This window comes from Cervus canadensis, chromosome 32 (genome assembly GCF_019320065.1).
Source record: "Cervus canadensis isolate Bull #8, Minnesota chromosome 32, ASM1932006v1, whole genome shotgun sequence".
Taxonomy (NCBI): Eukaryota; Metazoa; Chordata; class Mammalia; order Artiodactyla; family Cervidae; genus Cervus; species Cervus canadensis.
In genome coordinates, this window is record NC_057417.1 from 12,799,721 (window position 1) to 12,827,205 (window position 27,485).

Sequence of the window (27,485 nt, forward strand, 5' to 3'; positions counted from 1 at the left end):
ATTACTAATACTTGATGAAAGCGAAGTTGTGTAACATTCCCACGTAAAGCTCCTGAATGTAAATCTTGCTCTCAGAAGCCTTGAAATGTTCTAAACCTTGGCTGTAATCCCATTTCCAGGTGTCTGTCTCAAAAAAAAAAAAGAGGAAAAAATGTTGACAAAGATTTTTGTGTCTTCATTATCTGTTATCAGGGACATTTGGAAACAGAATGAATGTTGCAAGGGAATGTTAAAAAAGTCGTGATCCATCTGTATGATGTTATGTAGCCCACTGAAACGCTTAGAAAGAACTTTGGATAAAATGAAAAGTCACTTTTGAAAAAGAAATGAGAATTTTTATTTTTCTTCTTTTTGTTCTTATCATCCTCCCTCCCTCACTCTGTTCTATGTTAAGAGGAATTTTGCCAAGATTAACAGTGGATGTCCATAAATGTTGCTTATACATGATTCACTTTTTTCTCTATAGCTTTCAGAGTTCTCTATATTTTCTATAATAAACAAGTATTTTTGTAATGAAAAAACAAAATTTCATAATGAAAAGGCTTATTATTCCCTAACTCAATCCTCAAAAATAAAAGTGAATTCAGTATTTTTTCATTTTAAAAATGAGGGGGGAAAAATAAAAAATAGAAAACAACAACAACAAAAAAATGAGGGTACTTTATCTCAGAAAGGTAAAGAAACCTGTAAAAACTTATGCAACTGAGCAAGTTACAGAAGGAAATGGCAACCCACTCCAGTGTTCTTGCCTGGAGTATCCCCAGGACGGGGCAGCCTGGTGGGCTGCCGTCTATGGGATCGCACAGAGTTGGACATGACTGAAGCGACTTAGCAGCAGCAGCAAGTTACAAAGCCACTCTATGTCCCAAGCACATCCCTTGTATTGGAAAAGAAAATATACCAAATGGAATTTACTAATAAAGCAACACCCTATATAAAGAAGACACATTAAGAAGTTCTATACTGTACCATCCGTTTAATTCCTTTCTTCTGCTCTGCTCTGCTTAGTCTTTTTCAGTCGTATCCAAGTCTTCGCAACCCCATGGACTGTAGCCCGCCAGGCTCCTCTGTCTATGGGGATTCTCCAGGCAAGACTACTGGAGTGGGTTGCCATGCCGTCCTCCAGGGGATCTTCCCAACCCAGGTATCGAACCCAGGTCTACTGCATTACAAATAGATTCTTTACTGACTGGGCCACCAGGGAAGCCCTCTCCAATACTTACTCAAGTGAGTATCTGCAATCAGACATGTAGCTGCAGAAATTTACTTTGCTAACTTAAAGAGTTAATACAAATTAAAGACCTGTGTAACTGGATTCTTCTCTGCTGGGATGAGATTATTTTGTGATTGCAAGGAATTGCAAGGCTGTCTTGATAAAGAACAAGAACCTGAAGCTGGGGTGGGGGGTTGGAAGGGAAGTTTTAAGGTGGGGGGATATATGTATACTTATGGCTGATTCACGTTGTTGTGAATGTTTTAAAATGTTTTAAAAGGTTGATTCACCTGCACAACAGTGTAAAGCAACTATCCTCCAATTAAAAATTAAAAAAGAAAATAATAATATTGAACTCAGTAAATAAATACATTATATGTAAAAAGAAAAAAAGAAAAAAGAAAAAAAAAGAACCTGAATCCGAATGGGGTAGAACAGAGAAAAGAGAAATGTTTGCATGGACTTTCAAAATTCCAACTCCCAGTGTTTATAATGAGGTGCTGTGGGGTCAGGGAGGGGGCAGTGAATGAGAACTAAGTATCCAGAACTGGTAAATGATTATGAAAGTATACACTGACATAATGGAAGAATGCCATATACTCATAAAAAAGAATGGGTAGCTACTCTTCAAGATATTATTAAGGAGGAATAAAGGAGAAGCTCAAAAATAAATAAATATCATGCATACAACTACAGATACATATCTGCTTGAATATATATTATATAATTTTCTGGGAGGATAAAATTCCTCTGGGAGGTGGGATAGGGAATGCTTGAAATAACTATGTCTTTTAAATTTAAAACACATGCACACACATCCCTCGTTGGCTTAAAAGAGAGTCTTAAAAGCACTCATTTGATGACTTTCTAAAATTAAATATTTCTTTCTTTTCTCTGATTCTAGGAAAAGGCAAAGAGTAACCTTACAAACTGTTATAGTTTTCTATGGTCACTAGATTGCTGACAAGACCCCTCCAAGAATTCGAATACACACAATCATATTTTAAAACCTTCAAGATGCAGTTTAATCAGTAGTTTTAATGCACATTTGTTAGAGAGAGCTGCACTTTAACAATTATACAGACATCTCCTGCAGTTATTAAAATTTTCAAAATATATAAAAACATTCAAGTAAGAAGTATGCAAATTAGCAGCATTTACCTAAGATGAATATATTAGCATATTTCAGTATAATAACAGGGAAAGAAAACAGAGCTTCCAACACACACACACACACACACACACACACACACACACTACAAAGAATACATGACTGTTCTCAGAAGCATGCTGAAGGCACGAATGGGCTACATATAAATTCTTTAGGCAAAAATGCCGACAATTTAGAATTTTTTAAGTGAGGATGGAATGAACTTTCATTTGTTCAAAATTCCATACTAGTTATTAGACTTAAATATTCATACACCTTAAAAAGGTATGAAAAGCTTGAAAAGCTCATCAGTTTCATAGTTTTTAAAAATACCCTGTGTTAATACTAACTATAGAAGAGCAAAAAAAAAAAAGTCTGGCAAAGGGACAAGTAGATAGACCTGTGTTAACTAGGTGAGCTTGCTTTCTTTCTAAGAGCAAGGAGTCAATCATTTTTAGTAATAGGAGAGTCCTGGGGGTGGGAAATAGTCTTCATAGCAGCAGCTTTTAAAAAGCTGCACCCACCTTTAAATGCCAGGCTATCCCAAGGAAAGGTTTAACGAGCCAGTGGAAGGAAGGAAAACAAGAGAAGGAGGGCACAGACAGTCCATTACAAAATGACAGTACTTTGGAAAAGATTCTGAAGGTATTAGAATGAAAACTGATTAAACTATAATCAAGGCTTATGTGAAAAGGTTTAAAGCTATCAATTTCAGGTAAGCTTATGCTGAGGTATTTATTGCATATGGTTTTTATGGCAACAGGAGTCTTAAGAGATATCTACACGTTTTGTAAAATGAAATTAAAATTTTTAAGCATGAGAAAAACAAGAGCCCTTAAAACTATGAATACGTACATTTAGAAGCTCCAGCATTTGGTCCAGTTGGGTACACCGCCAAAGGCTGGCCTGATGCGGCAGCCCATGTGCCCGCAAACACTTAGATACTCAACAGCCCCTTCCAGCCTGGCTCTGAACCGGGAAGTGCCCTTCAGAGACCTCAGTGCCAGAAGGGACGCGGCCTTTGGAAGAGCGAGACACACTCTGCCTCTTAAATCTTGATGGCACAGAGCCCTCTGCCAAGTCTCCAAACCCAGGACTAGAAGGGGATGGAAGGCTGTGAATATCCAGGCCCTTAAAGCAGCTTCCCCTGAGTAACAAGGCTGTAGCTACACGCCCAGGAAGCTACGAAATCCAGGCTGCCAAGCTGCAGCTGCTCCCCCCATCACGGGCTCAATCCAAGGCCCTCGGGGCCTGCCTTATTCACACGGCAGGAAGGGCTTTTCTCTGCCATATAGGATTACTCTCATATTACATACTACCATGTAGCTGAAATTACATAACCCTCCTCTCCATACTCCTCCATCTGTTTCAAACATCCAGATTGCAGGGTTTCTGCATTTTAAGTCTGCAGAACCATTCGCAAGAGTCACTGCTTCTTAAGGGAACAGCTCTCAGCCTAAACCTCCAGAACCTGGTTCAAAAGAACGAACCCAGGCTCATGGACAGATGACCTCCACAGTTAACTTTAAAAGACGATACAAGTAAGCTTGTAAAAACATGAGTGGTCTCTCCTCACTTTTGGTTGGAAAGCTTCAGTGGCTCTCCTCAACTTTGGTTGCAAAGCTTCAAAGTCAGTGTTTTGGTCAAGTCGCCCCTGAGCTGCTGGGTTACAGGCAAAAGACGTGGTTTTGAACCCGCTTTTCTAAGTTCCTAGTGCCCTAAATAGGGACCTGGTAATGTAAACACGGCCACTGGAGCTGCACGTATGGAGACACTTTCAGGAAAGGCCCAAACTCCAGAAAAATATATTTTAAAATTTCTGCTAAAATCCCCAACGGATATCGTAGGCTGGCAGGTCACCAGGCCAGCCTGTAAGCCACAGGCGGCAGCATCTCCCCGTCAGTCTAGCCGGTTCCTCAGATCCCTCTGGGCTTCTGTGAGTTTCTGGATTAGATAACGCTTGTCACGACTTTCCTAAAAACAGAGACAGGTTCAACAGCACAGTCAATATATTTGGAAACAAATATTATTTCAACCCAAGAAATTACCTATCAGATTCGAGGCCAAGGATCCAAACTACTGGACCTCCAATGACCTCCAAACTGTCTCTTTCACTCTTGTCCCCCGGACCCCCAGCAGCCCCCGGTCCACAAAGCAGCCTTGTAAAAATGTTCTTCTAAAAATGAACATCAGTCTTGGACAACACCCTCCAGTGGCTTCTTATCACACTCAGAATTAAACCCAGCCTTCTCACTAGCGCCCTCAGGCGGTGCTGTGACTTAAGCTCGCCTTGCCTTTCCCATCATCTTGCACCCTCCATGCAGACTGCCCTTCCTCCTGGGCCCAGACCTCGCTGTTGTCTCTGCCTGTTACTCTCATACCCAAGACCTCCCATAACTGGCTCCTTCTCATCATTCAAGTCTCGGCTCTATCGTAACTTCCGGCTGAGATGGCTGCTATCTCAGCAGCCGATGGTCCACCAGGGCCCTCTAACTAGCTCGTCTGTACCATCTTTAGAGCAGTTATTGCAATCGGAATGTATCTTTTTCCTTTAGCCACTGAGCAGTCCTGTCTCCCTTCTTCCCCTCTGCATCCCAGCACAGTATGAGGACGCACATGCTGATGGCACGGATGACTCAAGGACCTAAATGGAGCTGCAGGAGGCTGGGCCTGAAGGCAGAGTTCTGGGGTAGTGGTGATGGAAGTGTCCTGCTCTCTCTTCCTGGGAGAAGCTCCCCATTCCTTTCCGTGTCCTGCCATAGATGTCCCCGGCCCTGACCCCCGGGACCGGAGCTTTCTTACCAGGTTCAGCTGCTCTCGGAGCTGGACGACCACCCGCTTGTGCGCTCCGGCTAGGGCGATGAAGTAAAACATAATCAGGCTGCAAAGTAAGGCGAGAGGTCACTAGGGAATCTGTACCATCTGAAGGCCACTGGAAAACGACCCAATACACTTGGCCTGGAACAGTTTTACTTTTGTTCAAACAGAAGAAAAAAAGAAAACCCTCATCTCTCCCAAGCAGAGAGCATCAGAAACAGCCAGAAAGGTTTTATTTAGCAGTGGCAGCAAAGACTGATTCCTGCCTCGCTCTCTAAGTTAATACTAACGCTCTTGAATTTCCACTGGCACATATGTGAGAGGGGAGAGAGGAGGAGATGGGACAGAAGCTCAGCTCAACACAGAATAAAGTGACTGTGGATGATCACTGTGGAGCCTCTCTGGCCTCAGCCCCCTCATCTGTAAAATGGGGGTAACAGAGTAAAACCCAGTGATAACAAGCCTAACATAATACAATTCTGAATCAAAGCAACCGGCAATTGCTCCTGTTTTCTGTGCAGCCCCAGACCTCAGTTGTGGGTGGTTGAAGTTATTATCTTTGAGAAGATGGACAAGTGAAGTGAAGGGCAAGTGCCCAGGAAAACAGCAGGCATCCACAAAGAGGAGGTGGCTGCCTGTTCAATCTCCCCAGAGAAGGCTGAGGAAATGAGGGCCACTGGAATCAGGGATGTCAGTCTTCTCTTCTGCAAGTCCTCAGGGCCAAGGTCAAGAGTGACCCCCAAAGATCTGGAAGCCAGGTCAGGTAACCACCACCAGATGGCGGCACCCAAACCACAGCTGGAGTGACCCAACAACGATGGAGCCGCTGGGTCCAGGATCCACGGAATTCCAGGCTGATGGGCTACAACTCCCACATCATCTTATTAATATCAAAGGTATCTTACCTTTAACAAGTAAATTTTTTAACCCTTTTCTTGCATCATGGTGGGATTTTACTGTAGTAATATCTACATCATAGGATAACTGATGACTGCAGGAGTTAGTACAGGTAAGCTACAATCAACTCAGTGATTTGTGGTAGTTTTATGGTTTCCAGGATCACTGAACCAGTGAATTCTGAAACAATGGTCCCAAAGGAAATACAGAGTAGGTTCCTTTGTGCCTCTGGTCACAACATTTTTGTCAGCTGATCAATACTTTCTTTTATGTTTCTTGAGAAAGAAAGTTATTAATACATAATAACTGTTTCTGTTTAAAGACACCTTATTTAATATCACTGAACTCACAGCCAACAGCACCATGATGTGTGCCCGAATGAAGCTTATCTAACAGGCACAGTATCTGCATAAAACACATCCCAGCCTTAGTGCACTTAGAAAACCCTAGACAACACTTCATGTCCGCATGAACAGCGAAATCACCCACCACCAAAAGCACGAAACGCAAGAAACATGGCACTATAAACAGATCATAAAAATTTAGGATACTTAGTTACAGTCTGAGCTATGGTTTGAATACTATGCTCTCCCAAGTTCATATAAGTCCTACTCCCAAGGTGATGGTATTAGAAAGTAGGCCTGTGGGAGGTGATTAGATCATGAGGATGAAGCCTTCACAAATGGGATTAGTGCCCCTATTAAAGAGATGTCAGAGAGTTCCCTAGCCCCTTCTGCCATTACAGAATATAAGAAGTCTGTAAGCTGGAAGAGGATCTTCACCTGACCATGTTGGCATCTTGATCCCAGACTTCCAGGCTCCAGAACCATGAGAAATATTTAGTGACCCAGACTGTGATATTCCACTACAGCAGTGGAATAATAAATGCACTGAGACACTGTATGTCAAAGCAACTCATTTTTTCTTACTCAACACATGTCCATAAATAACCACAAAAAAGCATCACTAGTATTGATTTTTTGGTTACAAAAATATTTTAGCTAGTAAGCATATTTACAATACAGAAAAAATACGGAATTTATGAATAATGAGAATGGACAGTAATTAGAACAAAGGCCTAGTACAAGGTAAGCCCTCAACACACATTTGTGATTAGAATTACTTCAACACACAAAATGAATCACTGCACAAAAGCCCTCATCACCTCTGCACCCAACCCTTGTCATTTACTGAGCCTTCTTCACTAAAGGCCAGGTCCTCTGCTAAACACTTCATACATGTAACCATGTGTCCTTCTTCTCACAGCCCTACAAGGTATGTGCCATTTTTATTCCCATTTTCCAGGGGAGGAAATCAAGACTCAGGATATGTGATGACCTGAGGCCACACAGCTTGTAAATGGTAGAGCCAGGGTTCAAGGGCATGCTCCCACACTGGTACTCTTCTCTCAGCCCAGTTATCAATTCCTTTTCTAAAAAGCAACTAATTTTGTGACACTAATAATATGCAGTAATGCTAATAATATGCAGTGTTTATTGGATTATATTTTATAAGTCAGCCATCTAGCTAAGTGCCTTATATTTGGGATCTCCCTGAACCTGTTCAACAATATTCTGAAAGAATTACTATTATTACAGCATTTTAGAGATTAGGTAAAGTACGGCTCAGAGAGGTTCAGTATCACACCAAGTGTCTCAGGTGAGCTCCATTTCCCAGCGGAGAGCAGCCCACCAGTCTCAGTGGAAAATACTCGCAGAGCCGAGGTGGTTCTCACTTACCAGATGATCATGAAAAAAGGCACCGCGAAGGCTTCCGAAGTGATGCCATACACCAGCGTCTGCAGCGAGTTGGGGAAGGTGCTCACTGTCTTGGGGACCACCTCCCAGGTGGTGTTGAAGTTGGTGAACGGCCCACAGGCTTTGGAGGAAGGGATGCTGCCAGGACACAAAGCATGGGGCTCAGGGCCTGGCCTGCAGCACAGGCTGAGCACCCCTCCTCTGCACACCCACAAAGCTTCACCAACAGGGACCCACGAGGAACTGCCTGACCTCATGGCCTTCTGGAATATTCCAGTCAAAAATGCTTACCCTGAAGTCTCACGTCCCTAGACTTGCTTTCCAGTTTACAAGAAATTGAGGACAGAAGGTCGAATTAAAAAATAGAGTTACCGTATATGATCCTCCAATCTTACTCCTGGGCATATATCCAGAGAAAAAACTAATTTGAAGAGATACATGCACCCCAATGTTCATTGCATGGAAGCAAATTAAGTATCCATCGATAGATGAATGAATAGGAAGATGTGGTACACACACCCCCTGGAATATTACTCAGCCAGAAAAAAGAATGAAATAATACCATTTGCTGCAAATGGATGGACCTAACGATTATCATATTAAGTGAAGAAAGCCAGACAGAGAAATGGTATTTGTAATCTAAAAAAAAAAAAAAAAAGAAAGAAAAAAATGAACTTTTTTACAAAACAGAAATAGACCCAGAGACATAGAAAACAAACTTATGGTTACCAAAGAAGATGACGAGTGGGCAGGGATAAATTAGAAGTTTGGGATTAACATATACATACTGCTGCTGCTGCTGCTAAGTCACTTCAGTCGTGTCTGACTCTGTGTGACCCCATCCCTGGGATTCTCCAGGCAAGAACACTGGAGTGGGTTGCCATTTCCTTCTCCAGTGCATGAAAGTGAAAAGTGAAAGTGAAGTCGCTCAGTCGTGTCCGACTCTTCGAGACCCCATGGACTGCAGCCCACCAGGCTCCTCCGTCCATGGGATTTTCCAGGCAAGAGTACGGGAGCGGGGTGCCATCGCCTTCTCCGATATACATACCACTTACATATAAAACAGATAATCAACAAGGACCTACTGCACAGCACAGAGAACTATACTCAGTATTTTATAATAACCTATAAAGGAAAAGAATCTGAAAAAGAATATATTTATATAACTAAATAACTTTGCTATACACCTGAAACTAACACAACACTGAACATCAACTATACTTCAGTTAAAAAAAAAAAGAACCTGTTACTCGAAGATAGATGCTCTGGTGATATTCTAGAACAGCAATACATTGAGCACAGAAGTTAAAAAAAAAACACGAAAGAGCAAGTTAAATGACACTATGAGAAAACAGCTCTAGAATGTGGGGAGACCACTCTTCAGCCTATTAATTTAGAGGTGAGGAGACTGGCCTCGACTTTTTGAAGAATTAAAGGTTAAGAAAGACTAAGGAAACATGGTAACCAAAAGTAATGAGTGAAACCTGAAAAAGATCCTCATTTAAAAAATAAAGCTCTAAAAGACTATTTGGGGACAACTGGAGAAACTTGGCAATGGCAGGAATATGATATTGGCATTAATTTTCTTAGGTGTGATGATGTTATTGTGGATATATAGGAAGAATGTCCTTACTTTTAGGAAGTGAAGGTTTAGGTATTTAGGAATGAAATGTTATGATGCCTACAACCATTGTGTGGTTCATCATCACACACATAAAAGGTATGCAGAGAGAGAGAAGACAAATATAGCAGGATGCAACAACTGGGACATCCAGGTAAAGGGTATATAAGTTATCACTGTTGCTATTTTTTTCAACTTTTCTATAGATTTGAAAATTTTAAAAATAAAATTACAATGGGAAAAAATTAAGACTTACAAGAATTGCCTATAGTCACATCACAAAGTTCTGTGTAGGAGATTTTCTACTGCAGCCCTATTTTAGGGAAAAAAATAAATTCCTGGAAACAACCTAAATGTTGTTTAAGAAAATAGATGAGCAATTTATGATCCAGTCATACAATGGAATAAAGAACCACTGAGAGGGACACACACATTTGTAGATATGAGTGTCTTAGACAGAAACTAAGTAGTAGGAAACAGAACTGGAGGATGAATTTCTACCACACACTCTTCTATACTTTTCCAATTCTGTGCCATGGGAATGCATTTCTTATTTTAAAAATTCAAAGTAAATATTTTAAAAGAACAAGAGTTCTGCATGTGCTGGCCTGGAAAAAGGACATAATATAAAAGTGCAAAAAATTAAGTTGCCAAAACAGTATTATTCCATATGCATTAAAAAATAGCTTTTTCATAATAAATCTCTTTAATTTATACTCTTTTCTGTACTACTTGAATTTTTCAATGTATAACATACTACCATTACAATAAACATACATAGACTTTGGTCACCTGATGCGAAGAACTGACTCATTGGAAAAGACCCTGATGCTGGGAAAGACTGAAGGCAGGAGGAGAAGGGGATGACAGAGGATGAGATGGTTGGATGGCATCACCAACTCGATGGACATGAGTTTCAGCAAGCTCCAGGAGTTGGTGATGGACAGGGAAGCCTGGGGTGTTGCAGTCCATGGGGTCACAAAGAGTTGGAAACGACTGAGCGACTGAACTGAACTGAACTAACACAGACTCAAATTAGTTTAAAAAATAATAAAACCTGAGAGAGGAATTCAAAGTTCTAGGCTTTTCAATTAAAGATGAAGAAATGTGGCACAGTGGTAAAGAATCCACCTGCCAATGCAGGAGGTGCAAGAGACATGGGTTCGATCCCTGGGTCGGGAAGATCCCCTGGAGTAGGAAGTGGCAACCCGCTCCAGTATAAGAAAAAAAAAAAAAAATGAAGAAATGGAACAAAATAAGATAAATAAAATAAAGAAATGGAATTCCATGAGACTAAGTCAAGGGGTGGTAAACTACAGCCCACAGACCAAATCTGGTCTACAGTCTATTTTTTATAAAGTTTTACTGGATCATAGTCTTGCCTGCTGGCTTATATACATAGATGAAACATAGGCTACATAGGTTGCAACATAGATGATATATAATCAGTTGAGCTGAACAAGTGCTATAGAGACCATATAGCTTGTAAAGGCTAAGTTGTTTACTCTCTTTCCAGCATCTGGTATAAATGGTTATAACAGAAGAAGTGGCATCACTGGGTCTGGAACCCTCAATTTCTCATCCTCAGGACTGAGCATTTCTCCTCTTTCCAAATTCCACACTAGATGACACACTCCCTGTTCCATGTCCGAGTTGTCTTTATACCCCCAGCACCTAGCACAGTGCCTGGAACATAGAAGACACTCCAAGTCTTCTCAGTGACCATGCATTATCTTTACAATCAGAAGCAAACAATCCCAAAGGAGACCAGAAGAGAGGTCCTAGGAAAAGGGATCGGGTGGAAGAGACCCAAACAACACTCTCAAAACCAATGGGAGACCTGCAAGTCCAAGTTCAGAAGTGAACCAAGATATCTCAGCATCCAGAGGGTGATGCCCAAACAAAGGTGGACCTGACAGCCAGGAGCGACTTACTGACCTCTGCTGGTGCCAATAAAGAATGCAAAGAAGGCTTTAACACAAAAGACGGACAAGTCAAGGAGGGAATGTTCTAGAAAGAAAGTCATATTTACCGTGCCATGCTGATTGTCAGAGGTATAATTGCCAAGCACAGTCCAATCAGCAACACCAACAGGAAGAAGAAATTAGAATTGGATGCTCTGAACTGCCTCGGAGAGGGTCTGCAGGTATAAAGAAGACTTATCTAAGGAGAGAAAGGAAGAAAGAGGAAAAATGAAGAGCACTGCTTCTTTGAGGATAAATGAGCACAGTCATGCATTACAGTGGGAATATAAATTGGCTATAACCTTTCTAGAGGGTAGTCAGCAATATAGACCAAAATGAAAAAAATGGCCAAAACACATGTATATGGTATTTACTGCTACAGTTGTTGATAACAGGGAATAACTGAAAACAACCAAAGCAGCTATCAATGTAGTTCCTTAAAGGTTAAAGTGATCCATACGATGGAAAACCACCTAGCCCTTAGAAAAAACAAGAGCTTTACATCGTATATGGCACTGTCAAATGAAAAGCCAAGATGTCAAAACTTTGTACTGTATGATCTCATTTTTTTTTTAATGTATTTTTAAACATTTTACTGTAAATTTCTTTTTTCAGCTTTACTGAGGTATAATTGACAAAATTGTAAGGTAGAGTATACAACGTGATATATTTACAGTATACAACATGAAGATTTGAAAGGATTCAAAAAGTATTCGTGTGTGATAAAAGATCATTTTCATTGCTCTGTTTCTCAATATTGGTTCAGATTAAGGCTGTTTTGTGTGCGATTTCAGTTTTTTCCTCAGCTTTACTGAGGTGTAACTGATGAAGTTGTAAGATGTTTAAAGTGTACATCATGATGATTTGATATATATTGTGAAAGGCAGATTCAGGTGTCTGGTTTGGGGCTTTCTGTTTCCTCTTTTAAGAAGGTTTAAATATGATAAAAAAAATTCAGAGAAATTGGAATTGTGAACTCGTAAAGGTGTAGCTTTGAACGATTAATGTTTTACTTGTCTGATAAATGGAAGTTAGAGAAATCTATGTTGAATATCAGGAAATATGCAATTTACATACATGTGAGTGTTATAGATACCTGGATTACTACTCAAGGGCAACTCAGAATTTTAAGTTATACATATGTTGCATCAACTATATAAAACATTAACATCTTAATAAACAATTTTTCAGTGAACAGATTTCAAACTTTAAAAAAAAAAAAAGTATTCTCCTTAGAGGTTTAAATATGTATTAAATATATACATACCAGAATAGGACATACTTTGCTTGCATTTTTACATGCACACGGATTTTTCCTATATATTAAGTCTTTACTGAGTTTATTCCAATACTGTTCCTGTCTTTATGTTTTTGGTTTTTTTGGCCATGAGGTATGTGGGATTTCAGGCTCTCTGACCGGGGACCGGAACAGCACCCTCTGCACTGGACCCCCAGTGCTTAAGTTCCTTTCCTATATATTAAAAATAAATATTTCCAATGAGGGAAAGACTTGAAGGGGAGATCAGGTGGGGAAGGGGAGAGAAAGAGGCATATACTTCCTCCTGAGTATTGCAGAAAGCTACAGTCTCAGGAGCATCAAGCTCCTGTGACCGCAGCAGTCAGACCATCTTGTGAGCCGAGGGACCCTGGCGTCTGGTCAGGGTGTCTGGGGGCAGCTGGCCAGTCAAGCTGGGGTGTCAGAACTCAGTCCAGTGCCTGCGACCCATTCTATTACCCACATGCTGTCTTTACTGAGCTACACGCTGGGAAGCCACTGCCTAACTGATATTTTCTGGAAGAAGAAAAAGTTCCTACGAGCTTTCTGGCATCCATTTCTCCTGTGGTGACTTCAGCCAACTGAAGTTTTCAAATGAAAGCACTGGAACATTCTTCAAAGACCAAAACAGCCGGGTAGAAAGTATGACCCAATGAAAGGCCCTGCCTACTGGATTAAGGGCATAGACTCTGGAGTGAGGTAAACTTGGGTTCACATCTCAGGAGTCACTGATAAGCTGTGTGATTTTGGATCAGTTACTTAACCTCTCTGAACTTCAGCTTCCTAATTTATAAACTATGGATTACTAGCAGTACCTAAAGTATTACATGATCATCTATATAGTGTTCAGCAGAGTGGGAGGACACAGTATTATTATCACCTGTTAGTACTGTTGTTCTTATTAATAATACTATTATTACTTCCATTTTTTAATCCCCAGGGCCTGGTATATTAGGTGCTCAATTATGTTGGGCTTATTAACAGAGGGTACCTCTAGAAGAAGGGATGGAATACATACCTGCACTGTTTAAATGTTTAACAGTGAGCATATATTGCATCTATAATTTTTAGAAGTTTGATTAAAAAGCCAAAATAAATTAGTCATCTGTAGGGCTACTTCACCCACTGAGCCCTTAGTTCAGATACAATACCTACGATCTGTGAACTGTTTGAGGAGCTACACAAATAATTGAGAACTGAAAATAAATGCACCAGCTCCAAAAGCCAAGCAGAAAATTACAAAATTTTAATTAATAAACCTTTTCTTAAATATCATCAAAATGAACCACTGTCAACTTACTGATCAATTGCAACTCAACTCTTAGCTACATACAAAAAACATTTAAACCATAGGAGCAACACCATTCTTCAACTCTCAAAATGATAAAAATGTGAAAATCCATTCAAAGTTTTTTTCCAGAATAAAAAAATATATATCAAATAAGGGATGCAATTTTGATACATCTGATGGGATCTGGGTGGGCTCCGGTATGTGTGTGCTGAATGTCCTGCAAGATCAAGAATGGTCCAGGTTATCGACCCCTCAACCCCACCTCTCCTTACCTCTTTAACGTAAAAGATGATAATGAACTTCAAGGTTGCAATTGCAGGAAGAAGGGGTGAGAAAAAGGCTCCAATCCAACAAATGGTTTGCCCGTAAACAATCCCCAGAACATTATCAGGGATGGCAAACTCCTGCTCTCCCCAGCACTGAAAAAGCTTCCAGGAGGAACAGTAGGTCACCAGGATCCTGCAAACCAACAGGACAGCTTACCACCTGGACTACCAGCGTCGGCCAAGGCAGAGAATCACATCCACACAATTAGGGCTGTTTCCATGCATACTTCTCATGCAAAGTGTGAGTCATATGTCTAGAAGATGCAAAGTACAGTGAACTCTGGAGTCATTAAGACTAGGGTCCAAGTCTCAGATTTATAGTTTACCAGCCAAGTAACATTAGACAAGGCTCATTTTTCTCATCTGAAATGTAGGGGGATTATAACACAGCCTACTGTGCTGCACTGCACTGACAATAAATGACCTGGGCAGTCTCTGTGTGCTGGCGGTCCACTCAATTCAAGAAGTACAGTGCTATTGATCATCCACACAGATAATGGCTTATGAGGGACCTATCACCCTGCATGCCAGTCCTGGAATTCTGGAAGCTTCCTACAGAAATCCTAGGACCAGGGGCCTGAGATACATACACACAGCTATTCACTGTAGCATTACCACATATTAGCAAAAATACTGGGTAACAACCTAAGCGTCCATCAGCAAGTGCTTCATCATCAAATTAGAAGCCGTGTGTGCAGAGGACTATCACACAGTCTTTAAAACATATGTGTCCTGACATGTAAAGTCATGGTACCTTGCTTGTGTGGGAGAAAAAGCAAGCTGTGGACCCATGTAGACGTAACATGATCCCATTTGTGGGCAAGAAAAGGACACTTCCAGCAAGACTGTGTTTATTTACATATATATTTATGCAAATATGCTTTTTTCTTTTTAAGGATGGCTGGATCTACCCCCAGGTGTTAACAACGGCCACCTCCGAGGAGTGGGGTGGGTCTGGGGAATTAGGGGTAAGGTAACAAGAGGGCGTTCACTACTCTCAGAATTTCTGTATTTATTTAAATACTAAAAAATTGTAATATAAACATTCACATCATATTTGTGTAATTTTTTTAAAAGGACAGTTTCTTTTTTAATGTTTACTTTTACGGGTTTATTGAACTTCTGGCATAAGCCAGGAGACTTTGTACATGTGAGTAAAAAAGAATTTGTACATGTGATTAAGTGAACAGTTTCACTTAAGGCTCAAAAAGATGCTGAGAAAAAAAAATGTTTTTTAATGACGGCATGGTAATGATAATCCTGATGGTGAGAGTTAATGTTTTGTTGAGCTTTGTGGCATGGAGTGTTCTTAGTGCTTTTATCTGCATTTTGTCATTTAATCTTCACCAAAGGGGTATGAGGTGGGTACTGCCACTATTCCCATGTCACAGGCAGGAAAATAGGCACAGAGCTTCAGTAACGTGCCCAAGGTCACGTGATGAGGAAACAGGCAGTGCTGGCCTTGAACACAGATTAGGAAATGCAGTGTCCACTGCAGCCTGGAGGGCCTCCACTAACAGGGCCCGTGGCTCTGACATGGCAAGAAGTCACCCTAGGGCATCCCCCGGAAAGCAGTATCATTTCTGCTCTTTGTGCTGCCTTTCAACGGGGCACATAATGGACCCGGGGGTGATGGCCTGGAGCTGTCTGAAAGGCACCAGTGCGTGTCAAGTGGTTTCCAGGATGTGGTTTCCAGGATGTGGAATCATCCAGCACTTTGTGAAGAGCAGCGGTGATGGGAGCCTGTTGGGGGGGGGAGGGGGGATGAGGGGTAGGGGGAGATAAGAGGGGTGCCCCTCACACTTACTTTCTAGGAAAATCCACAAAAAGTGTCACAGCCAAGATGATGATGAGGTCAAAGATCATCAGCTTGTACATTTCCTGTCCAACCTGGGTCTCCCAGCACTGAAACCAAGAGAGAAATGTGCCTGACTTGGAGCAGAAAAAGCCAGGTTCTACCAAGGTCACTTCCAGCCCCCGATCCTCTGCCTCTGAAGGCCACCAGCCAACACTCCTCCTAGCTCCAGCACAGACTTGGGTTTTCAAGCCCTTAGGAGTTCCTGATGTGACAGACTCAGCTACAGAGCAAGAAAGAGGATCATCTGGGATTCACACCCTTGGCTCCATTGGCTGTTCTCTCGATCTTAATGCTACCGTCCCCCCCAATGACACACCTCGTAGGATGCCCTTCCCCCCAGCCTCACCGGGTAGAGTTTCTGGTTGTAGCCACAGAGCTCACACAAGTAGTTGTCACAGGAAGTAATCTTGGAGCCCAGGGTGAACACCAGCACACAGATGGTAGCCAGCCGCATGAACACACACCTGCAGGGAAGAGGGGAGGCGGGGAGCACGGGATGAGAAGGGCTCGGGCCGAGCTGGCCCCTCGGAACAGGGCTGGGTGCAGGGAAGTTGCCTTTCTTAACAGCAAACCCACAGATGGGCACTGAGTTTCAGTTTTGGATGATGAGTAAGTTCTGGAAATGACAGTAGTGATGGTGGTACAATGCTGAGTATGTACTTTGCGCCACTGAATTGCACACTCAAAAGTGGCTAAGATGGTAAATTTCATGTTATATATATTTTATCATGTTAAATATATTTTCATGTTAATATATTTTCATGTTTACATATTTTATATACATTTTTTTAATGCAAAAAAAAAAAAAAAGGTCAGAAAGCTGGGAAGTCCTGAGTCCATGATATAGCCAAGCTCAGAACAACTCCTGAAAAGAACTAATTGAAGTTTCTAAGTATCAGCTTTGAGAGGATGGCTTAGGATATATTGAGAAGTGGAAAGGGAACAATCCTATTTTTTTTTTTTTAAACAATCCTATTTTTAAAAGAAAACCGAATGTGTGAATGTTGGCATGAACAACAGGAACCATGTAGATAAGGGCTGCTGGGGGAAAATGGATTCAAGACAGGAGGGCAAAGGGCTTGTTTTCTTTAAAGATGGTTCATCTACTGTTTGGTTTGTAATTTTAAAAAATTAAATGAATTAGAAATATTAAAAAGTGTGTGGGTTGGAGAGCAAACCTATACTATCCACCTGATATTCTGTCCTCCTGGGAGATGTGGGTACCCAGCATTGCCAGGGAGGCTTCCATAACTCAAAACTGAATTGGAATCTAATTAAAAAGTCTGAATCCACAGTCCTTATGACGAGTGGATATAGAAAAACAAAAGACACACACAGCAACAATGATCTAAACCCAAAATAAAGAACATTATATAAGACAAATGCCCCAGCTTCTCTCACAAACCAATGGCATAACACAAGGGGAGGGGGCTATTTGAAAGGACAAAAGGGATTTATGAAACAGTAACAACCCAACACAGCAGGTGGCCTTTCTCTGGATCTTTATTTGAACAAACCAAGAGGAGCCAATCATAGAAAGCCCTCTGCAGCTCCATCAGGGACCTGACAACTCTATGAGGCATGATGATGGGTATGTTTAAAAAGAAAAGTCCTTGTCACTTTAGAGATACAATGAAGCTTTTACAGGTGAAACATGTTGCCTGAGATTTGCTTAAAATATTCCAGCCGAGTGGGGGAACCGCATGAAAGACTAGCAAAATGTTGGTAAATAGTTGAAACTAAGTGATGGACACATGTAGAGGGTCATGATACTGTCCTATTTGAAAATTTCCAAAATAAAACTTTTTTTAAAGATGCAAAAACTATCTGAGGCACTTGAGAAGCAGAAAGAAAATGTTCCTGTTTCACACAGTCCCCACCTGGCCCTCCTTAACTCATGTGTGTTAACTCCCTGGGTCCAGCTTTACCCTTGGCATTTATTTATTTATCTTTTAATGAAACTGAATATTTTTTAGTATGAGAAGAGATATTACAACAAATTATAAAAAGGCAACAGTAGCACACACAGTCGGTGTCTGGGCCACATTTTTCTCAGCATTCACTCCAGCAAAGGTCTCAGGTTCCTACTCGAAGTTTCTAGTGTAACTCTCTTCCCAAGGCCCACGCGATGGGGCTGTGGGATGGAACTCGTGGGGGAGTTAATGCCCTTGGGACTCAGCCACCCTTAGGCAGGGGAGAGTGAACATTTGTTGGCGAACAAACACTCTACTGAGTAGGAAAACCCGAAGATATTTTCCATGCAAACTCCCTGAGCTGTCCCGCAGAACGGAGCCCCAGTTACAACTTCCCAAACAGCATACCCTTTATTAGCTGCCTTCCCTTCTATCTCTCACTTCCTCACTCTCCTGCTGGTATACACGTCTTTCTAACATCTTCAGGGCAACATTCCTCCAAGGGCCCACCCTATGCCCTCAGCTGTCAGTGAGCTAATACATGAACCAAAAATACAGTGCAGCTGAGTAGATGCTTAAGTCAAACAGGTTTCCCTGCATGTGAAATATCAGATTCATTTGTGGAGACTATCTGAAGGCTGAAGAAGATTTTTGACCCAGCAGGGAAAGATACCACAATTGATTAGCAATGTCTGCTGTGGGCAGGGGAGGTGACAAGTGGTGACCTGTTTGGCATGCCTAGGCATTACCTAAGGATTGTCAGCCGGATCTCAAAGCCTGGGGAATAATCCTCATAGTGGATGATCTTGGCAAAGATTATTGGGGTGATAAAATTGGCCAGCGTGATCACAATAGAAGGCAGGTACAGAATCAAGAGGTTCTCTCCAAAAACCATCTTGTCAATTTCCTATGAAGATAACAAAACTGGTCAGGAGTATAATAAACTGCATCACAAATGAATTGACCTTAAGAGAACACAACTATAGATGTGTCAAACCATTATGCTCAACACCTTAAACTTACACAGTATTGAATGTTAATTAGATCTCATTAAACTGTAAGGGGGAAAATCACCCAAACACATTTAGCAAATGAAACAAAACATTTTTTCATTCAACATGGCACCTAAAACTAAGCCATCTTCTTCCTGGGGTGCTCAAACAAAGGCACAGACATCTAGTACCATACCGAATGAAAAACAAGCTCTACTGGATTTATTAAGGTGAAAAATTTAAAAACCCATGCATTCTGGATCAATGGGTAATTTACAGCATTTTCAAGGCTGTAATTTTATTTTTATCCCAGATAGCCACATATGTCACCGAAATTCTTTTATTATGAAAGGAGAGAGTGACTGCTGCTGCGTCACTTCAGTCGTGTCCGACTCTGTACGACCCCATAGATGGCAGCCCACCAGGCTCCCCCGTCCCTGGGCTTCTCCAGGCAAGAACACTGGAGAGCGTTGCCATTTCCTCCTCCAATGCATGAAAGTGAAAAGTGAAAGTGAAGTTGCTCAGTCGTGTCTGACTCTTGGCGACCCCGTGGACTGCAGCCCACCAGGCTCCTCCGTCCATGGGATTTTCCAAGCAAGAGCACTGGAGTGGGGTGCCATTGCCTTCTCCCGGAGAGAGTGGCTATTCCAGGTCAATTAGTACGACAGCCTTGAAAATGCTGTAAATTACCCATTGATACAGAATCTATCTCCCTAGGTAAATGGCTATCCAACTAAATTTTGGCCCAAGGGATATAAGTAGAAGTTTTAAGTGCAACCTCCATATCCTGCCCCCCACCTCCTTCACTTCCTCCCCACTGGCTGGAATGTGAACATGGTGGGCTACCCTATGCCATATGGGAGAAGGTCACATCCTAAGGAAGGCAGAGCTACAGATGGAAGGAACCTGGGCCCCTGATGGCTGATGTCATGAAGCGGAGCCACTAGACCAACAAGGATTTTTAAAACCACTGTTATTTTAGGTAAACTGAGGCCCCTTTACCTACTTACTAAAGTAGTACAGTTGGGGCTTAAATCCAGGCAGTCCAGCCTAGACTTGAATACCGTAAATTCCAGGAGGAGTAGGTACCCCAAACACTCTATTTTGGATGCTATTTTTCCTACTGAAAATAAAATCTTGGTCAGTCTGATTTTAGGTTTTTTGGCATATCAGCCAAATGTATATTCCCATATGTAAAACAAAATGATGATAGTATCTCCCTTGCAGGTTTGCAATACACTTAGCATACACAAGGCCCAACCGGAGTAAAAGCTAAATGGACTTTCATGAAGCACTTACTTTTTTCATGTGTTCTTGAGAGAATATAGTCGCTCTGTAGATTGCATAAAAGCATGCTGCTAAAACGGCCAGCACAATACAGTTCAAAAATAGTCTCAAAGAGTAAATTCGTATCGTTTCTTCCGAGGTCCTTTCTGCTATTTTTTGCCGTATTCTTTCCTCCTCCAGATCTGCCTGAGAACCAAAGAAAACCCATTTGTGAGCACTGGGATGAGGGATATTTAGGGGTGGAAATTGTGACTCATCGCCATACCCTCCCTCTCGATCCTTACAGTTTCCTTAAATACTCATCTCCCCCAGGATACCCTCTCAGACCAAGCCCAACCAGTTTCCAAGTCTACTAATAGCCTAAGTGAAGGCAGAGCCTCCTATTTAAGATTGCAATTAGACTTTGCAATATATGTGAAAACTGAACTATAACCCATTCAGGACATTAGCTAATGTAGTAATTATGTAGTAAGCATCGTGGGGCTTCCCTGGTAGCTCAGATGGTAAAGAATTCACCTGCAATGCAGGAGACCTCGGTTCAACTCCTGGGTCAGGAGGATCCCCTAGAGGAGGGCGTGACAACTCACTCCAGTATTCTTGTCTGGAATATCCCCATGGACAGAGAAGCCTGGCGGGCTACAGGTCATGGGGTCACAAAGAATCAGACACAACTGAACAACTAAACAGCACAGCAGGCTTTATTTCTTTAAACAAATAATACACCTGATTTGATTCCTTCTATCTCATGTTGTTAATCTTTTGATATCACCTGTCTCTCCTCCTTTTTGGGCAGGTTTGATAAAGATGGTATCTGTTACTCCTTTTATCCTGATTAATTTGGAAATTCTGCATTTTCATATTCTCCACATTGATCTTATCATCATAGCATTCTTAGTTCTATTTGTCCTGTTTTATGTTCTATTTCTCCTGGTTTATGACAGGTTGTCATCAAGCAGAAAAATAACAGTACAAACCAACGAGGACCTACTGTATAACACACAGAACACTGCTCAGTATTCTGTGATAATCTATATTAGAAAAGAATCTAAAAGAGAATGAACATATGTACATGTAATAACTGAATCACATTGCTGTACATCTGAAACTAACACAACTTTGTAAAGCAACTATACTCCAACAACATTTAAAAAAAAAAAAGAATCAGTTTTCTTCAACTAGGATTAAAATAAGTTTCCTAAAAAAAAAAAAGTTCAAGGTGGTAGATGAGAAGGGAAGACACCATCTCTTTACCCAGCTCCAGTTCACCAGTGTTAAGCTTGGAGCTAAAGTGATCAACCTCAGGAAGTGGTTCTTCAAAAAGCTCTTGAAAACTACCCAGGGGAAGGTAACTAAACAGGACAAGCCCGGCCCCCACTAGCTCCTCTGCAGGCTGCAGCCTCAGCTCCCACCGAGAGAAACCCAAGCAGCACTCACCCGGAGCTCATAACGCAGGCTGCTGTGCTTCAGGTCCGCCATGCTGCGGTTGGTGATGCAGAAGTCCCAGCCTGCAAAGATCTTGTTGCAGTAACTCTGGAAGTGCTCCTCACTCCGGATCAGGTTGATTTTGAACCCTTCCACCGACCTGACCCCAAAACATGATTATCCATTTTATAAGAACAACAAGACACAGGCCTGTGGATTGGCTTCGTCTCAAATTAAAAGGATATACACTTGACTGCACCTTCCACGGATTTTGACATGCATGGCCCAGCTTTGGACCATTCTAAATATGTAGCAGACAACCAGGCATCTCATTGTTGAAAATCGGTCCCTTTATCCATTCAATGACCTTTTTCCACAGCTGGAATATAATCCAAACTCAACACACCTAGAGTCCTACATGATCCTTCATGGCACCATCTTTTCTCCCAGAGAGCTACTCTGCTATAATGACAATAGCTTTTTTTCTTTTCCATAAACACCCAAACCTCTCCTGCAGCCTCAGGGCCTTTGCACTTGCAGTTCTCTCTGCCCTCCCCTCTTCCCATGGCTGCCTTCTTCTTATTCCCTGGGGTTTCATTCAAATAACGCTTCCTTCCATAGATTCCCTCGCATTCCCATCTAAAGTTGTGGTTTCCTACTTCAAGTCAATCTCTTTACTTTCCCTGACAGCAATAACCTAACCTACAATCATGTTATTTAATGTGTTCACTGTTTCTAAGTCCTTATCCTGATTAAAATTTAAATTCCTTGATGACAAGTATCCTGGCTGTCTTGCTACCTCTATATCCAGAGGACCTGGATATAAATATAGCCACTATCCATCTGATGAATAAATGCATGAGTAAATGACTTAAACAGTAAAATAACCAAATATTTAGTGAGCACCTGCTTAAGTCAGACACAACTCTGTTGCACAAGTTCATAATCAATACTCATTCAAATGCTTTTCTGGAAAACGTACTCTGGCACTTGACATAGCAATAAAAACATCAAACGCCACACACTCTGTAGACACACACTCTGTAGACAAACCAGGGTATTTTTAGGATTTGCTACCGAACTGTGAACATAAATAGAAGTGGAAGGAATTAAAGCAATCAGTCATTCTGCCAAAGGTTCATAGCAAGGCATTTATGTCAGAACCAGCTGGGCTGCTTTTCCAAAATGTAGATTCCCAGGTGATTCCATATCCTGAGGTTTTTAATTTAGTATGTTTCATGGGGAGGGGGGTGTGTCCAGAAATATGCTATTTATAAAGCTCCATGGTGATTCTGAGGTCCCACTCCAATTGAATGGTCTGATTTAGACCAAACCTACATTTTACAGATGAGAAAACTAAGATCTAGAGAAGGGAAAAATTATTTCCTAGGTCCAGAGGGCTAGAGGCAGAACTGGGGCTAGTTCAGTGGTAATGATGATGGTGATAATGATTTTAATAAATGTCTACAAGGTGCCAGGCCCAGTGCTAAGTCCTTTACCTGCCCTGTTTCAGTTAATCCTCCCAACAACCCTTCTAGGTGTGTACATTTCACAGACGAAGAAAATGAGGTCCAAAGAGGTGGAGTGACATTTGAACCTTGGTCTCTGGACCCCAAAATCCACCCTCTTTGCTACCCTATAGCACTTCCTCCTACTTGGGGAGGCCGCTCCCCCTTACATCACAGGCACCCTCTCTGCAGGCTTTACCATGAAACAATCAAGGCCGTTAGGTGAAAGAGCTCAATCAAGACCCACAGGTGGATTCACTGTTCAGCTAATAAAGCTTCTTCTTCAGGGCCCCTTCCAAGGCCCTGGAAGCGCCTCAAGCAATGTGTTCATGAGGTCTTGTTTTTATTTTTTATAATATGCAAAAGATATTTCCATGCCCTTTGTCTTACAGAGGTCCCCTCCATACTGTCTACACAGAAGGTCCATAAAACTTGGATCTGCCCCTACCACAAGCACAAACAGCAAAGCCAGAGCCCCAATCAACCATTTCTTTACTAAGCATCTTTCTGCCTTCAAGATGAGCAGAATGACTGCTCCTTCTTGTCAATACGCTATCTGTCTGGTGGGGAACAGACACACATCAGTTCACTTTCATCTCATAGATTCTGACCCAGGACACAAGTGCCTAGCTGGGCTCTGGGGTTCTCCCTGTGGTGGTGAACCCTGGTCTCCATGGAGGACAAACTCAGCCTCTAACACCCTGGTCTCTTTTACATCTATAATAAGGAGCTTCACAGCCCCATGGCTTATAGCACTGCCTGGCTCTTATAGGGACAATGAAGTGGGTAACAGAGGTGTTCATCCAAGCTTCCCACTTGGGTGGGAGACAGTAAGCCGTCCCATCAGGAATGTGTGGTTCTCCTTCCACAGTATAGCACAAGTGCTGGGAAGTGGCTGCCAGCCAAGAACAACATTTCTCAGCCTCCCCTGCAGTGAGTTGTGGTCATGTGACTAAGCTATACTGATGGAATGTGAGTGAAGTCCATCACTCTCAGGCTGAGCCCAGAAACACCTTCTGTGTAATTCTCCTCCAAGGTTGTTTTCCCTTCCAGCCCTCAAGAGGAACAGCAAAGCCACACATGCAGATGATGGTTAAGCTTCAGTCAGCCTGAGCTCTGGCAGGACTGAGAAGGAGTCTTCTATACTAACCTGTGCCCACTAAGAACTTCATGTGAAGAAGATCACGTATAACTTTCATCATGTTGGGCCACTGTACTTTCGGGGACAGTTGTTTGTTAAAGTAACTTAAAGTAATTAATATTCCTCATTTTTTCTTGGAATTGACATCTCCCACTAAAATATTTGTCCACCATGGGAAATGCCACATTCTCATATGACCCTAACCCACTAGCCACAACTGAAGGGTCAGGATTGGGTGCCTGAATGAAGCAGAGCCAATGAGTTCCTTCAAAGGATTTTTGAGCTTGTGACCCTGGGACTCCATACAAGGAAGCTGCCACCAGCAGAATCAGAGATGCAGGAGCCCATACTTTGGGTTGTTTTGAATCTATTCTTATATCCTTGTCCTTCCTGTAATCTGGAGTTTCCTCTCTTCCTTGGTTCTCAGCCACTCAATTCCCCTTTATCCCAGTTAGTCAGAGTTGGGATTCTGCCACTTGCAACCCAACAGAGACCTGTTAGCATACACACCAGATCAAAGATAATGCTGGGGGAATGTGTTCAATAGTGATTGACTGAAAACTCCAGGCTGCTACTCCAGGTCCCAAATGCTGCCTCCATTTTCTCCAGGTCTCCACAGCCTCCAGCACACTCACAAATCTTTTTTCCATAAAGCCCACCCTTGGATTCTTCTCATCCTTTGGGCAATGGCTCCCAGAGTCCACAGACCCCCAAGAGACTCCAACCATCAAGAGTAATTCAGAGAGAACACAATGACAAGATAAACTGTACCTTTTCACTATCCAAACAAGGCTCAGAGCCAGGTAGGCAATTGTGCTTAACAGATAAGCCAGAGGCAGATCATAGATGAAATTCTGAAATTTCACCCCATCAATGGTGTAATGTCCATAAAAGAGGTAGGTATCCTCCAGGAAACCCTGAAATAAAGCCAAGGGCATGAGGTCAGATTGGCGAACTGACTGCAGGAAACCAGGAAACCAGTTTCCACCTCAAGGAATTCACATTCCAGTGTCATTGTTCATCCCTGAATTCCCAGAGACTGGAAAAATCCCAGATCTGCAGCAACATGGATACAACTAGAGATTATCAAACTAAGTGAAGTCAGAAAATCAAATACTATATGATATCACTTATATGTGGGAGTCTAAAACATAACACAAATAGAAACAGAATCATGAATACAGAGAACAAACTGGTAGTCAAAGATGAGGATATTGGGAGTCAGCATATGTAAGCTTTTATATAAATAATGGATAAACAAGCTCTGTGCTGTACAGTAGGAGTATATTGTAAAAAAAAAATAATGTACTGGACTTCCCTGGTGGTCCAGTTCTTAAGACTCCGCACTTTCAACACAGGAGGCATGGGTTCAATCCCTGGTCAGGGAACTAAGATCTCACATGCCATACAATGCAATAAAAGAGATATATATACACATATAAACAAATATACATATAACTGAATCACTTTGCTGCACAGCAGTAATTAACAACATTGTAAATCAACTAATACTTTAATTTTTAAAAGTTAATTAAAAAATTTAGACCAATTAAAAAAAAAATTCCAGAGGTATATAGATGCTCAATTAGGGTTTGGGAAATAAAGCACAGATAAAGTCTGAGCTTTAAAAATACATAGGGGTACAATCTAAAAATGAAATCAAGGAAACAATCCCATATGCAATAATAGCAAAAATAATAACATACTTAGGAACAGATTTAACAAATCAAGTATAAATCTTATATTCTTTTTTTTTTAATCTTATATTCTTAAAACCATAAAATATTGTTTTTAAAAATTAAACAAGAACTAAGTAAATGGGAAAACATCCCTTGTTCATGGATCATGAGATCCATGGCAACACTCCCCAAACTGGTCTACAGATCACTATCAAAATCCCAGCTGGCTTCTAAGAGAAACTGCTAAGATAATCCTAAAATTCATATAGAATTGCAAGGGTCTCAGAATAGCCAAAATACTCTTAAATAAGAAGAAGATTTAAGACTAACATATCCCAATTTCAAAACTTACAAGAAAACAACACTAACCAAAACAATGTGATACTAGGGTAAGAACAGATGTATAGGTAAATGGAATAGAATTGAGTCCAAAAATGAAACCCATACACCCATGGTCAACTGATTTTTGAAAAGGGGAAAAAAGAAACAGTGCTGAGACAACTGGACGTGCATGCATGCTTGGTTGCTCAGTCGTGTGCAACTCTTTGCGATCTACCAGGTTCCTCTCTGGATAGCCACAGGCAAAAAATAAAATAAAGCTGAGCCCCTACCTTACCCTATACATAAATTTTAACCTGAAATAGACCAAAGGCCGAAATGTAAAACTAAAGCTATAAAACTCTTAGAAGAGGATAGAGAGTTAAATCCACATGATTTTGAATCTGGCAATGGATTATTAGATTTGACACCAAAAGCACAAGCAATAACAGAAAAAAGAAACTGGACTTCATAAAAAATAAAAACTTTTGTGCTTCTAAGGACCCTCTCAAGAAAGTGAGTAGACAATCCAGAGAAGGGGAGAAAATACTTATAAATCATACACATGATAAAGAATTTGTATCTGTAATATTTGGAGAAGGAAATGGCAACCCACTCCAGTATTCTTGCCTGGAAAATTCTATGGACAGAGGAGCCTGGAGGGCTACAGTCCATGGGGTTGCAAAGAGTCGGCCATGATTGAGTGAGCATAGCACATCTAGAATATTGAAAAAAACCTCTTATAACTGAACAATAAAAACAGAGACAATCCAACTAAAACTAAAAAGAGAATCCAAACAGACATTTTTTCTAAGAAGATACACAAAAGACCAATAAGCACATGTGAAAAGATGGTCAACATTATGCATTAGAGAAATGCAAATCAAACCACAGAGAAATTCCACCGCACACAAACTAGGGTGACAATAATCAAAAGGCCAGGTAACAGCCAGTGCTGGCAAGGATGTCGTAGACACATCAGAAGACTTATTCAGTGCTAGTGAGGATGTAAAGCATATAGCCACTGTGGAAAAGTTTGGCAGTCCCTCAAAAAG

General features: G+C 41.4%; 1 protein-coding gene across 2 annotated transcripts in view; it reads right to left on the reverse strand.

Moving 5' to 3' along the window:
- Nucleotides 1-2,214: 2,214 nt before the first annotated feature.
- TMC7 (transmembrane channel like 7) overlaps nucleotides 2,215-27,485 on the reverse strand; it is a 53,488-nt gene continuing 28,217 nt past the window's right edge. For both annotated transcript variants that reach the window (XM_043456255.1, XM_043456256.1), the window contains exons 6-16: nucleotides 25,205-25,350; nucleotides 21,797-21,944; nucleotides 20,375-20,548; nucleotides 18,833-18,990; nucleotides 16,517-16,634; nucleotides 16,120-16,217; nucleotides 14,259-14,445; nucleotides 11,488-11,618; nucleotides 7,817-7,972; nucleotides 5,166-5,244; nucleotides 2,215-4,337 (exon numbers count right to left, since the gene is read on the reverse strand). In XM_043456255.1, the coding sequence (XP_043312190.1) occupies nucleotides 4,263-4,337; nucleotides 5,166-5,244; nucleotides 7,817-7,972; nucleotides 11,488-11,618; nucleotides 14,259-14,445; nucleotides 16,120-16,217; nucleotides 16,517-16,634; nucleotides 18,833-18,990; nucleotides 20,375-20,548; nucleotides 21,797-21,944; nucleotides 25,205-25,350 (1,470 nt within the window). In that variant the 3' untranslated portion in view covers nucleotides 2,215-4,262. The remainder of the gene's footprint in view (nucleotides 4,338-5,165; nucleotides 5,245-7,816; nucleotides 7,973-11,487; nucleotides 11,619-14,258; nucleotides 14,446-16,119; nucleotides 16,218-16,516; nucleotides 16,635-18,832; nucleotides 18,991-20,374; nucleotides 20,549-21,796; nucleotides 21,945-25,204; nucleotides 25,351-27,485) is intronic.